A 13,630-nucleotide genomic window follows, 5' to 3' on the forward strand; every position below is an offset into this window, starting at 1 on the left:
TTGACTTGAATATTGATATCTTTCTCTAAGATTGGGAATTTCTCTGTTATCATGACTTTGAATAAACTTTCAGCCCTATCTCTCTCTCTGCCTCCTCTTTAAGGTCAATAACTCTTAAAGTTACCCTTTTGAGGCTATTTTCTAGATCTCATATTTGTGCTTCATTAATTTTTATTCTTTTTTCTCCTCTGATGGTATATTTTCAAGTAGTCTGTCTTCAAGCTCCTTGATTCTTCTGCCTCATCAATTGTGAGGTTGAAACCCTGATGCATTCGTCAGAATGTCAATTGCATTTTCAGCTCCAAAATTTCTGCTTGATTGTTCTTAATTATTTAGATCTCTTCAGGATTCTGAATTTCTTGCCTGTGTTATCTTGAATTTTGTTGAGTTTCTTCAAAACAGGTATTTTGAGTTCTGTGTCTGAAAGGTCACACATCTCTCTCTCGTTTTGGGATTGGCCTCTGGTGCTTTATTTGGTTCATTTGGTGAGGTCATGTTTTCCTGAATGGTCTTGAGGCTTGTGGATGTTTGCCTGTGTCGGGGCATTGAAGAGTTAGGTATTTATTATAGTCTTTGCAGTCTGGGCTTGTTTGTACTCACCCTTGGAAAGCTTTCCAGGTATTTGAATGTACTTGGGTGTTGTCATCTAAGTTTTTTGTCTCTGAAAACTTATCTGCATTAGGGGGTACCCCAAGACCAGTAATTCTGTGTCCCTTGTGGACTCATAGATGTACTGCCTTGGTGGTCTTGGATAAGATCTGAAAGAATTCTCTGGATTATCTGGCAGAGACTCTTGTTCTCTTCTTTCACTTTCACTCAAACAAACGTTTCTGTCTCTCTCTGTGCTGAACTACCTGGAACTGAGGGAGAAGTGGCACATGCTCCCCTGTGGCTACCATCACTGAGACCCTAGGTCAGAACTAAAGCCAGCATGATAATGGGTTTCACCCAGGGTCCACGGTAACCACTGCCTTGCTTATTGCCTATGGTCACTCAAGGCCCCAGGGATCTACTACAATCAGCATGTGGAAAAGTCAGCCAGGCTTATATCCTTCCCTTCAGGGTCACAAGGCCCCTGACCCCGGGGACATCCAGAGATGCCATCTAGGAGCCAGAGCCTGGAGTCAGAAACCTTGGGAATCTATCTAGAGCTCTAGTCTACTGTGGCTGAGCTGGCACTCAAGTCACAAGACAAAGTTCTTTACACTCTTCCCTGCCCTTTTCACAACCAGAGGAGTCTCTCCCTGTGGCTACCAGCGCCCCAGGCCCACAGCAAGAGTTGCCTGACTTTTGCCAATGTTCACTCAGGGCCCAAGGACTTTTTAGCCAGCTTGTGGTGCATGCTGCCAGGCCTGAGACTCTTCTTTCAGGGCAATGGGCTCTCCTCTGGCCCAGGGCAAGTCCAGAAATGCAATTCAAGAGCCAAGTCCTGAAATCCAGGACCCCCGGAGCCTACTTTGTGCTCTACTCCACTGTGCCAAGCTGGTACCTAATCAGCAAGACAAAGTCTCCTTTATTCTTCCCTCTCCTTTTATCAGGCAGAAGGAACCTCTCCCCATGTTCACCACAGCTGAGTACGTGCTGCATCACACCTGAAACCAGCATGTCTCAGGTTCTCATGTAAGCTGTATGGCAAGTGCCACCTGGGCATTGCTGCTGATTATTCAGGGCCCAAGTGCTCTTTTTTCAGCAGATGATGAATCTTTCTGGGTCTTGTTCCTTCCCCACAAGGCAGCAGGTTCCCTTCCGGCCCATGGTGTGTTTAGAAATGTTATCCAGGAGGTAGGGCCTAGAACTGGGGCCTCAGTACTCTGCCCATTGCCCTATCCTACTATGACTGAGCTGGTGTCTGATTTTCAAGAAAAAGTCCTCTTTACTCTTCCTTCTCCTTTCTTTAAGTGGAGAGAAGGTATATTAGGCCATTCTAGCATTGCTATAAAGAATACGTGAGACTGTGTAATTTATAAGAAAAGGGGTTTAATTGGCTCATGGTTCTGCAGGCTGTACAAGAGGCATAATACTGGCATCTGTTTCTCAAAAGGCTCCAAAAGCTTATAAATATGCAGAAGGCCAAGGGAGAGCAGGCACATCACATCGCAAAAGAAGGAGCAAGAGATAGAGAGTGGAGGGTGTATTAGTCTGTTCTTATGCTGCTAATAAAGACGTACCCAAGACGGGGTAATTTATTAAAAAAAAAAAAAAAAAGAAGTTTAATAGACTCACAGTTCCATATGGCTGGGGAAGCCACACAACCATGACAGAAGGTGAAGGAAGACCAAAGTCATGTCTTACATGGCAGCAGGCAAAAGAGCTTTCACAAGGGCACTCCCATTTATAAAATCATCAGATTCCTCAGATTTATTTACTATCAAGGTGAGATTGGGTGGGGACACAGAGCCAAACCATATCTGAGGGGGAGCTGCCACACACTTTTAAATGACAAGATCTTGCAAAAACTCACTCACTATCATGAAGACAGCACCAAGCCATGAGGAATCTGCTCCCATGACCATGACCAAAATACCACCCACCAGGCCCCACCTCCATCACCGGGGATGACAATTCAACATGAGACACGGGTGGGGACAAATATCCAAACTCTATCATTCTGCCTTTTTTCTCTCTCAAATCTCATGTCCTTCTCACTTTGCAAAATACAATCATGCCTTTCCAACAGTCTCCCCAAGTCTTAACTCATTCCAGCGTTAACTCAAAAGTCCGAAGTCTAATGCTTCATTTGAGACAAAGCAAGTCTATTCCACCTTACTGGCCTGTAAAATTTTTTAAAAAATTATTTATTCTTAAGATACAATGAGAATATAGGCATGGGGTAAACATTCTTCTTCCAAAAGGGAGTAATCGGGCAAAAGAAAGGTGCTACAGGCGCCATCCAAGTTTGAAGCCCATCAGGAAAGTCATTAATTTTTTTGGTTTGTTTGTTTGTTTGTTTTTGAGATAGAGTCTTGCTCTGTCACCCAGACTGGAGTACAGTGGTGCAATCTCGGCTCACTGAAACCTCCGCCTCCTGGGTTCAAGCAATTCTCCTGCCTCAGCCTCCTGAATAGCTGGGATTACAGGCACTTGCCACCATGCCTGGTTAATTTCTGTATTTTTAGTAGAGATGGGGTTTTGCCATGTTGGCCAGGCTGGTCTCGAACTCCTGACCTCAGGTGATCTGCCTGTCTCAGCCACCCAAAGTGCTGAAATTATAGGCATGAACTAGTGCACCCAGCCAAAGTCATTAAATCGTAAACCTCCAATAGTTCTTGACTCCATGTTCCACATCCAGGGCATACACTGGTACAAAGAGGGGCTCCCAAGGCCTTGGGAGTCCTTACCCTGTGGCTTTCCAGAGTTCAGCCCCCAGGGTTGCTTTCACATGTTGTCGGGTGTTTTGGCTTGTCCAGGCACAGGGTGCAAGCTGTCAGTGGCTCTCTTGATCTGGGGTCTGGAAGGCAGTTGTCCACTTTCTAAAACTCCAAAATAAAACTGTGTTGTAGTAATATTCATCCAGTCTCATGATCCCGTAAAAACAAATTATTCAGCATAACCACACTTTCCATAGCTACATTTTTAGAGATTTGATGAGACTGGAACATCATCAAAGGTGCTTCTCAGAAATCAACCTAAAAAAACTGAAATAAAAATTAGTTGAGCTCAGTAATGGAATCTTACCATTCTTTCCAAGTAAAAGATATTGTGTGTGCAGGAACAGAAAACCAAATACCACATGTTCTCATTCATAAGTGGGAGTCGAACAATGAGAACACACGGACACAGGGAGGGTAACATCACACACTAGGGCATGTGGGGGGGGGGGGGGGAAGGGGAGGGAGAGCATTAGGACAAATCCCTAATGCATATGGGGCTTAAAGCCTAGATGATGGGTTGATAGGTGCAGCAAACCACCGTGGCACATGTATACTTACGTAAAAAACTTTCACGTTCTGCACATGTATCCCAGAACTTAGAGTAAAATAAAAAAAAAAAAAAACCCAAGATATTGTGTGTGTGTGTGTGTTTTCTGTGGAGACTCAGTGCATGGAAATAGTTTCTCAGTGTGGCGTTACTAAGAGGTGCTGGGTCATTGGCAGAGCTCCTAGGGACTTCTAGGTAGAGAAAGGAAACATCAGACTCAGTTGAATCTGCCTAAGTTATATGTAGCTCATAGGGTAGTTTATTTCAAGATTTTTATAAATTCAGAAATAAATTTGTAAAATCAAAAAATCCTCTTTATAGAATGTGCTATCTAAAATCTGGCAATAATAAATCTAAATACAGGCCAGGTATGGTGGCTCACACCTGTAATTCCAGCACTCTGGGAGGCCAAGGTGAGCGGATCACGAGATCAAGAGATTGAGACCATCCTGGCCAACATGGTGAAACTCCATCTCTGCTAAAAACAAAAATTAGCCAGTCACGGTGGCAGGCGCCTGTAGTCTTAGTTACTTGTGAGGCTGAGGCAGGCGAATTGCTTGAACCCAGGAGGTAGAGGTTGCAATGAACCAAGATTGCGCCACTGCACTCCAGCCTAGGTGACGGAGCGAGACACCGTCTCAAAAAAAAAAAAAAAAAAAAATCTAAATACAAAGTGTGAAAAGGTGTGGCTCTGATTAATCAAAAGGAGCTCTGGAATGTCGTGTTTCCAGCCTGGATCTGCTTGATATCCTCATACTATTTAATCCTGTGGCCTGTATAATTCTGGCTCCTCTCTTCCATCTTAGGATACTCACCACAATGATGTAGCAGCAGTTTATTGTGCAGTCAAGATGTGTCCTTTTGTTTCCACTGGCCAAGGGTGAATTTGAAGTTCCACCCTAAGTCAACCCTTCTGGGAAAGCAATAGAGAGTGTGTGTGTGAGAGGGTGTGGGTTGCAGGGGTTGGGGTGGGGCATCTCTGCTCCCAACTTAGACAATGTTGAGCTCTTCAGGTCAGAAGGTGTGAATCCATGAGACTGGAACATTGGCCACTTGGAGGCGCTGTGGCTCCACAAACTGTGGGGAATTCTGGGGAGATGTGGAGGGTGACCAAGGAGAGGAGGGCTGAAGGGAATGCTTGGCTGCGTGCTGACATCAGGGCGTGGTTGGAATTCAGAGTAGGTCCTGGGACTGCCCAGGGCAAGGTAGGGACACGAGGGACTTCAGTTTGCACCAAGGAGAGAATGTCTCTGCCCCTACATGGGCAGTGGAGGGTGAAGAGGCTGGGGTGGCAAGGGCTGGGAATCAGTGCCAGGAAAGGGACAGGGGTTGTCAGAGAAAAATAAGGTGGGATGTGGGCACGTGGGGACTGTGTTCCACCTGCCCCATTTTTAATTTCAGGATTGTGTAGGACAGGAATGGTGCAGGAAGCAGCAGAGCCTGGGGTCTGCCAATGGGTAGAGCAGGCAGGGGTGGCCTGCAGGGAGAGTAACTGGGAAAGGCCAGTTTCCCAAGGAAATGCCAGAAACATTCCTGCCCCACTCAGGAAATGACTGTGAGGAGGGTGCTGCCAGACAGAGGGGTTCAGGCCCTGCGGAGCTGACAGGCCTTTCCCAGGTACTCTCTACTGCTTCTACATGTGATCTGCTTTAATGCCCACTGATATCAGGCAGGGTAAATACTATGTTACCTGTTTATACATATGAGTGGAAGCAGCTGTCCCTGGTCTCACGTTTAGTAACTGGCTGTAGTCGGTCCTCCGACACCTCTGCACACCCCCCTCCTCTGTACCTCTGTCCTCTCCTCTGCCTTCCTCATTTCAGATCTTTAACAGGATTATGGTCAATTAAGTAAATTAGAAAAGGATACTTGAAGGAGTATTTGGGACACAGGAATCAAAAACACCAGGGAGACATGAGGATTTTTCCTAAGATTCTAGACTACAGCAATACATAGATAACTAACACCAGAATATTAATGAGGAATTATATCATTGCAGGAATAAAATTTACATTGAATTACAAGCTGTTTGCATCAAGGTCAAGAAAAACTTGTAAGGCTTCTGTCAAGAAGCATTCTTCCCATCAAAACTTCAGTGGTGCATTTATTTTGGATTTGACCCTCTGGGGAAGGGGCATGGCCTCTCTCGACAGGAAGGTTCTGGGGACCAGACAGAGAGAATGAGGTCTCAGGATGACTTCCTTGAGAGCTCTGTTCCCCTTTCATCAACACACAGACCCAGAAGACCCCTCCATCCTGTAGCACCTGCCATGAGCATCAGGCTCCTGTGCTGTGTGGCCTTTTCTCTCCTGTGTGCAGGTAAGTCCTGGGCAGGGCCCCTGTGTGGATTTCAAGACCCAGACTCAATCATGTCCTTGGCAGAGTTCTCAGCACTGGGAATCTTGGAAGCCCAATGGGTCCCGGGCAGTGTGAGCCTCAGTCTGTGCCAGGTGCCTCTGCAGGCAATCCCAGCCAGGCCTGGACTGGTCCCAAAGCCTCAGATGCCTCTGTTTTTGCTCTCTGGTCTTTCCTCCAAGCTATCTTTTTGGGATGGGACCAGGGCTTTCGCAGCTCTTACTTTTCTGCTCACCATCCTGAGTATGAGGCCCCCAGGATGGAACAGGATTTGTATTTCAAATCCATCTAGACTCCCATCTGTCTCTCTGGGGACCACATTGCTTCCTCTCTCCAGGGTTTCCCCCAGTCCCCACTCTTACGTGGTCTTACCTGTGGTCCGCCTTTCCCATCTGAGCAGTCACCCCCGAGGGCCTTGCTGGGCCTCTCCGCAACGCCTCCCCTCCCCTTTCTACTGCAGCCATGAGGCTGCCTCTTCTGTGCCTCCTTCCTTCCCATCACAGAGACCTCAAAGGCCATTTCCTCCACCCTGGGCTAGTGCCTTCCTTTCTGCAGTGGTCAGCTTCTACCTGCACTTCTGATCTCAGCGTGATCAGCCCTCCCACTGGAAGCACCCCCTCAACTCTCAGCTGAGGTCAAATTTCAATTTCCCTCTCATAAGCTCTCATGGAATCATGTGCCTGTTAGTAAAGTTCAACACAGTTGCAATTTTTCCTTGCAACTTGTCTTACTCCTTTTGTGCTCCACTTAATTTTAAACTTCATGAAGGTGAAGGCTGATCTTGTTGCATTCACCACCAGCAGTGCCTGGCAGGCAGGGAGTCCTCATTCATTTCACAGAGACTGGATGAGTGAGTGACAGGTGAGTGAGTGATGAGGGAGTGAGTGAACCAATAACAGGAACACACTAGATTCATTGTACCCTGGCAGAGATCTAGAGTTAATTTCGCCTGAGACACTCTGCTACGAGCTCGTCAAAGGGCACTCACTTGTTGAACAAGCGTAGGACCATGCACTGTGCAAGCCAGTTTGTCAGTCTGGGAATTTCCAATTTAAAGTATGATGTGTTCTTCAAGCTGAATGAGGGTAAACTTTCTGTATATAATTCTAATATCTAAGCTATTTCTTAAAGTTTTGGGTTAGGAGCAAAAACAAAACCCCGAAGAGGGCACATTTGTAGATTTAGGATTTTAAAAATATATTTATATTGTTTTCCCTTGGAAGAACAGGATGGGAACAGCCTTATAGTTGCTAATTTGTGGAGAAGGTATCATGTAAAAGTAAGAGTAAATCAGAATTGTGTTCTAGAGGGTACACTATGGCTGTCCTGAGAGCATGTTCCCCAGGAACCCAAACCATGAGAATGTTTAGCAATCCAGAGTGCAACAGACAATTCTTGGCCCCATGAATTTGGCGGTAAGACTGGAGACAGTTGGAAAAACTATGGAGTCTTGAAGTTCTTCACTCTCAATGCAGGCCTCTCTTGAATGCCATAGATTAATGTCAGATAAATATGCTTCTACTGTTAAGACTATTAAAACAAGAACCAGTGAAGACAAGTGAGCAGAAACAATAAGCAATTGAAGTGTATGAAGACAAGAAATGTTTACCATCAAAATATATGAAAGTCTGTAGAACTATATTTAAAGGGAATTGAAATGTGAACAAGAAAAAGGAGACTGTCAGAAACCATCAAGGTAACATTAAAAAATAATCAAATTCAATATAGAAATGATTAAGATTGTCACTGAAAACAAAATGGAAATGAAGAAAAGATGAAATGCTTCTAAGAGATTATTAGTGATGTCAAGGACGGAGCTGAAGAAGTTACATAGAATGCGGCACTGAAGATTAAATATGTAACCTGAGAGAGAGCTTATGGGTGGTTTCCAGCACAGTAGAATATATAATTTTTAATTATATATTTATTTATATATAATATATAAATATATTATTTATATTTATAAAATTTATATTTAATATAATTATTGACTATAATTAATTTAATATAAATATATTGATTTAATATAAATATTAATTATAATTAATATAATATAGTATATAATATACAATATTATACATACAAATATATGTAATATATTTTTATATTGTATAATATATAGATAAATATATAATTAAAAATTATATATTATATAAACATATATTTCCCATTTTTCTTATAGATAATTGAAGTTTCAGAAAAAGAAAGTAGAGGGAATACGGGATTTTGATGAGACACTAGCTGTGAATTTTCCTGAGGTGTTTCAGGACCTAAATTCTCAGTTTCAAGAATTCAAATGAATATGAAATAAGATAAATGTGTATATTATGGTGAGATTGTGGAACATAAGTGACAAAGAGAAGATTCTAAAAGCAGTCACAAAGAAAAGATAAATCTCTCCTGGTGGAATAGACTGAAAAGATCAATGAAAGTCAAGAAAGAGGATCAAAAATAACCATTTAGTGAGAATTATGATCCCCATTCATTAAATACTGAGATGGAGGAAAATATATTTACAAGTGGAAAAATAAAAAAAAAAGACTATGAGTTTTCCAATAAGTTATCTTTTCTGAATTATAGTCAACAAAGGTGGGAAGTAGTCCCAGAAGAAAGGCAGGAGGTGCAGCTCGTGAGGGAACCCATGTGATGGGGCGGTCCTGTTGGACACTTGAGACTTGGGGGATGGAGGAGGCTGGGACATGAATGGGATGACACAGGGGACCTGACTTCCTGAAAAGACAATGAGCTCATCCCTTGTTGCCTTGTGCTGGGGACGCTGATGGCACATCCTAGAGAACATGCCCAGCAGACAAAGGAGCGGCTGTAGGGTGAGGAGATGAACTCAGAGATGCAGCGTGAGGCCTCCAGCTCCAGACAGCTCTGGAGAACAAAATGAAGACCAATGCATTTATGTTGTTTAAAAGGAGCTAATAAATATCTAAAGCAGTCATCTAAGTGTGTTCTAATATAAATCCTGTGGTCCTGAGATTATGGGGATTGAGAGAGGAAGTGATGTCACTGTAGGAACTGCTCTGTGGGGACAGGGACGTCCCTCTTCTTCTGCTCCTGCTCACAGTGACACTGATCTGGCAAAGCTCCCATCCTGCCCTGACTCTGCCATGGGCACCAGGCTCCTCTGCTGGGCTGCCCTGTGCCTCCTGGGAGCAGGTGAGTCCTCAGACACCAACCAGCCTCATTGTGTGTGTGTGTGTGTGTGTGTGTGTGTGTGTGTGTGATGAGTACAACTATTTTCTTCATTCTGTTTTCAACTTGTGTCTCCACAGATCACACAGGTGCTGGAGTCTCCCAGTCCCCCAGGAACAAGGTCACAGAGAAGGGAAAGGATCTAGCGCTCAGGTGTGATCCAATTTCAGGTCATACTGTCCTTTACTGGTACCGACAGAACCTGGGGCAGGGCCTGGAGCTTCTAATTTACTTCCAAGGCACGAGTGCAGTAGATGACTCAGGGCTGCGCAGTGATCGGTTCTCTGCAACGAGGCCTGAGGGATCCGACTCTACTCTGAAGATCCAACGCACAGAGCAGGGGGACTCAGCCATGTACTTCTGTGCCAGCAGCTTAACCACAGCGTGACACAGTCGCCTCCTTCCTGCTCACAAACTTCCTCCTCTCTCTCCTTGCTTCCTTATGATACTATTTTGCATCCTCATCTCACAACGCTCCTCTGCCTCTTCCAGAATCATTGCTTGCGTGTCTGCTGCTCAGATCAGCAGATGTGCGTTGTACACGTTAATCACTTTCTGTGGAAGGCCCTTTGCTGGTCTTCATTATCCATCCTTATTTTCCACACTGGATACTGCTCTCTTCAAGATTACTTGTTGCCTGCAAGGGATCCTACTTTTTACATTCAAATTTTACTTTTCATTAATACATATTTGATGCTATCTTGAAGGTAATCTCTCTACCATCCCAATCTTCTGCTAATCTTTATTTTCATGGTAACATTGACTGTTATTTTGGGGGACATATATTTCATCTTTGGTAATGGAAATGAAATAACTATGCACTTCAATTCCTGTATGTTCTTCCTACTTTAGAGTAAATCCAATTTTCTTCCATTCCTCCCATTCTATCCCGCTCCCTTTATATGATAGTTTTAAGGGAGAAAATATCAACTAGACTCTAATGGCTGCTATGTGATAAGAGTTATTTAGAATGAGGGTGGGATATTAAGCTTTGAGTAAAGCAATAGTCAGGGTTAGAACCAGTGTTGGAATCAGGGTTTAGGGAGGTTGCTCATAAAACCTGCAGGATGGCACTTCTAGAATAGTCTCCCAGCTCACTCTGCAGACACTTCCCAGCATCCCTTGGGCCATTGCAGAAGCAATGATGAAACTTAACTTATTGGCCACAAGATGGCACTGTGGTCCACTGGGATCTAGAGCTCTGGGGACAGCCTGGGAGAGCAGCCTAGGAGGGGAAGGGTTAAGAAAAATTAAGGCTCGGATTCAATATTATGCAAATGTTACAACAGTTTACAGTTATTGCTAGGCTACCTACAGCTATGCAAGATTCAGGAAATACCTCTAATCTTTAATGAGATCCACAGTTGAAGAATTTTGGCTGGCAGCCTTGGTGTCAGGGGCAGGTGCAGACAGAGGAGCAACTGCCTCAAAGAAACATGGGGATGCAAGGGGCGGGCTATGCCCTAAGCCCAGTGCATCTCTGCTGCACCCTATCTTCCCTGCAGGCCTCGCCGGGCAACAGCCTTCATGAGAGGAGGTGGATCCTGCCTGAGACCAGTCAGAAGGCCCTGGACCAGCTGGACTCCGAAGGCATGGGGGATGACAGCACAGGCCCACCAGGCTGTTCCCTAGAGAGGGGCCTCCAAGCCCCAGCTCACAGTCCTGAGGATCAGGGCACTTAGTTGGGAGAGCCCCTCCTCACTCTGACCCTGTCATGAACCCCAAACTCTTCTGCATGACCCTTTGTCTCCTGGGAGCATATGAGTCCTGGAAACAGCTGCAAAACCCTGTCATGGGTTTGCAATGTCTGGGCTCCAAGCCTTTTTCCCCCTTTCCTCTGAAGAGTCCCCCTACTTCTTAAGTCTTGTCTTCACTTCCATCTGCCTCTCCAGCAGACTCTGTTGATGCTGGGATCACCCAGACACCAAGATACCACATTATACAGACAGGAGAAGAGGTGATCCTGGAATGTGCTCAGGTTAGGAACCATTATTCAATGTCCTGATATCGACAAGAGCCAGGACAGAGGCTGAAATCGATCCGTTATTCAGGTAGTGGTGGCAGCAGGACCAAAGTTGATGTCACAGAAGGGTACAGTGTCTCTGGAAACAAGCTTGAGCATTTCCCCTAACGCCGGCATCCACCAGCACCAGCCGGACTTCTCTGTACCTCTGTGGCAGTGCATCCACAGCTCTGTACAGCCAGCTGCTCTCTGCACCAAAAGGGCAGCCACAGGTTGGAGGTGGGTACTCCTTACGGAAGGCCCTGTCTCAACCAGAAGAAAAAGCTGCCCTTTCTGAAGCTCTTCCCAGACTTCCCAGCAATGGGATCTCATTCTATGTGTGCTTCGGAAGCATGAAACTTAGAGTGAGCTGGGGTCTATCACTGTAGTGGGGATGTGTAAATGCAATCAACATAACGCTATTTTCCTCAATTTGGAATATTCTGGGAATTGTGCAAAGGAACGGTAGCTTCCAACATGAAATTCATATTTCACTTTCTTTTCAGGGGAGAAGAAAAAAGCAGAAAGCAACTGGGAAGCTTTGGCCTGCTTGAGTGATCTCGGATTCTCATATAGTACACATAACATCACCTTGGCTTTGGTTCCTTTGGATACCAAGCATGTGTTCTTTGGAGCACAAGAAAATTCGATTTTTTCATTATAAAGTTACAAACACACAAGTGAACAATCCACTTAGGGAAAATGTTGATAGATGCAACAAACTCTGCCATTAGACCTGAAAATAATCAGCTAGTAGAATTATAAAAAAGATTATAAGCCTCTTACTTAAGTACCTGTTTGAGTTCCTCTGAGGATAGATGAAGGAAGGAACTTAATTCTTACCATCACTGTGACTTGGATTAGAATCCGTGAGTCTCTTAACTTGTTTTTCTTGTAAAATATTATAAAATAATACAGAACACGCATTTCATTTTCCTTTAGCCTGTAGTCCTCTTTAGCATCCACAGGGAGAATCCCATATCCCGGTGCAAGACTTCTTATGTTGGGATCCATTAACTGAAGGACTGGGAGGACCATAGCTGGGTTTCACAGGAAATACACGCCCCATGTGCAGAGAACCCCATATGTCTCTTCTGTGCCCAATGTCCCCCGTGAGGCTGCCAAGAGGGGAGTGCGGGGTCACCCAGGACCCCCCTCACAAAAAGAGGAGTGGGCTGCTTGCTTGGCAAAAAAAAAAAAAAAAAATTCACCAATTGGCTAAGCTGCTGAAAACCAAAATGAAAGGCTAATATGTGAGACCGATGAACGCCCAATTTCTCAAATTATTACATTTATAACAGTTCATGGTTCTTGGTATGACTTCAACAGCGAGTGAGCATTTTTTTCTTTGTCTATAACTTTCTTTCTGCCATTGATCCTCGGTTGTGTCTTAGCCTCTTATCAGTCCAGCTCATTTTGATACTAAATTTGGCTGTTGTATATCTCAGCAAGAAGCATGTCTCACATTCTCCGTATTTTATGTGGTCATGAGTGTGTTCCTGTCTTATTCTTATTTTATATGATGCATTTCTAAATTGGACTGTACAGAATACAAGCATTTATTTGTATAGGACTCCCATCTTTTATGGGGATAGGTCACAGTAGGTGAGCGTGCACCATGAGTCTCTGCTGGAATCTCTTTGGATTCTACGTCCACTGTCACATGGTTTATTTTCGTATGCATATTTCTCATGGTTCTCCTGACTCTTTTAGCAATGCTCATTGCAGGATGTTAGAAATCTTATTACTCGTAATGGCAGAATGTTAGAAATTGTGTTAACTCTCAAGGCAAAATAAAATATCCCAGACTCGCTTTTCCATTGCTGTTTCTATTACTTGTGGTCCTGGAGATATCAAGGAGGGACAAAAGGAGTATTTGCAAAGGTGTCGCAGGGTTAAGGGAACCCAGTAAGAGAAGTAAAAGTAGCTTAGGAATAGCAGAATCTGTGGCTCTTACTCACATTGGCCTGAAATTCGTAGGAGAGGATGTGGATCCCAAAGCAATGTGGATCCCAAAGCAATGTGGATACCCAAAGCTGGTACTATAGCTTTAAGACAAGGCTGCCTATAAGGTGCTATGGCCTTTGATAGGGAAGAGTAACCAATATAAAATAATGCAGCAAGAGGAGAACCAGGGCATAGACAAATCAG

General features: G+C 44.3%; 3 gene segments (V, D, J or C); all 3 read left to right on the forward strand.

The window, feature by feature from the left end:
- The window catches only part of LOC111532386, a 512,723-nt gene that overhangs the window by 124,675 nt on the left and 374,418 nt on the right, over positions 1-13,630 (forward strand).
- The window catches only part of LOC111521481, a 514,718-nt gene that overhangs the window by 117,703 nt on the left and 383,385 nt on the right, over positions 1-13,630 (forward strand).
- On the forward strand, positions 9,309-9,865 carry LOC111521503. The segment is given in 2 exon segments: positions 9,309-9,441; positions 9,558-9,865. Coding segments are annotated over 2 exon segments (357 nt in total).

The sequence above is a fragment of the Piliocolobus tephrosceles genome, chromosome 8 (genome assembly GCF_002776525.5).
Source record: "Piliocolobus tephrosceles isolate RC106 chromosome 8, ASM277652v3, whole genome shotgun sequence".
NCBI lineage: Eukaryota > Metazoa > Chordata > Mammalia > Primates > Cercopithecidae > Piliocolobus > Piliocolobus tephrosceles.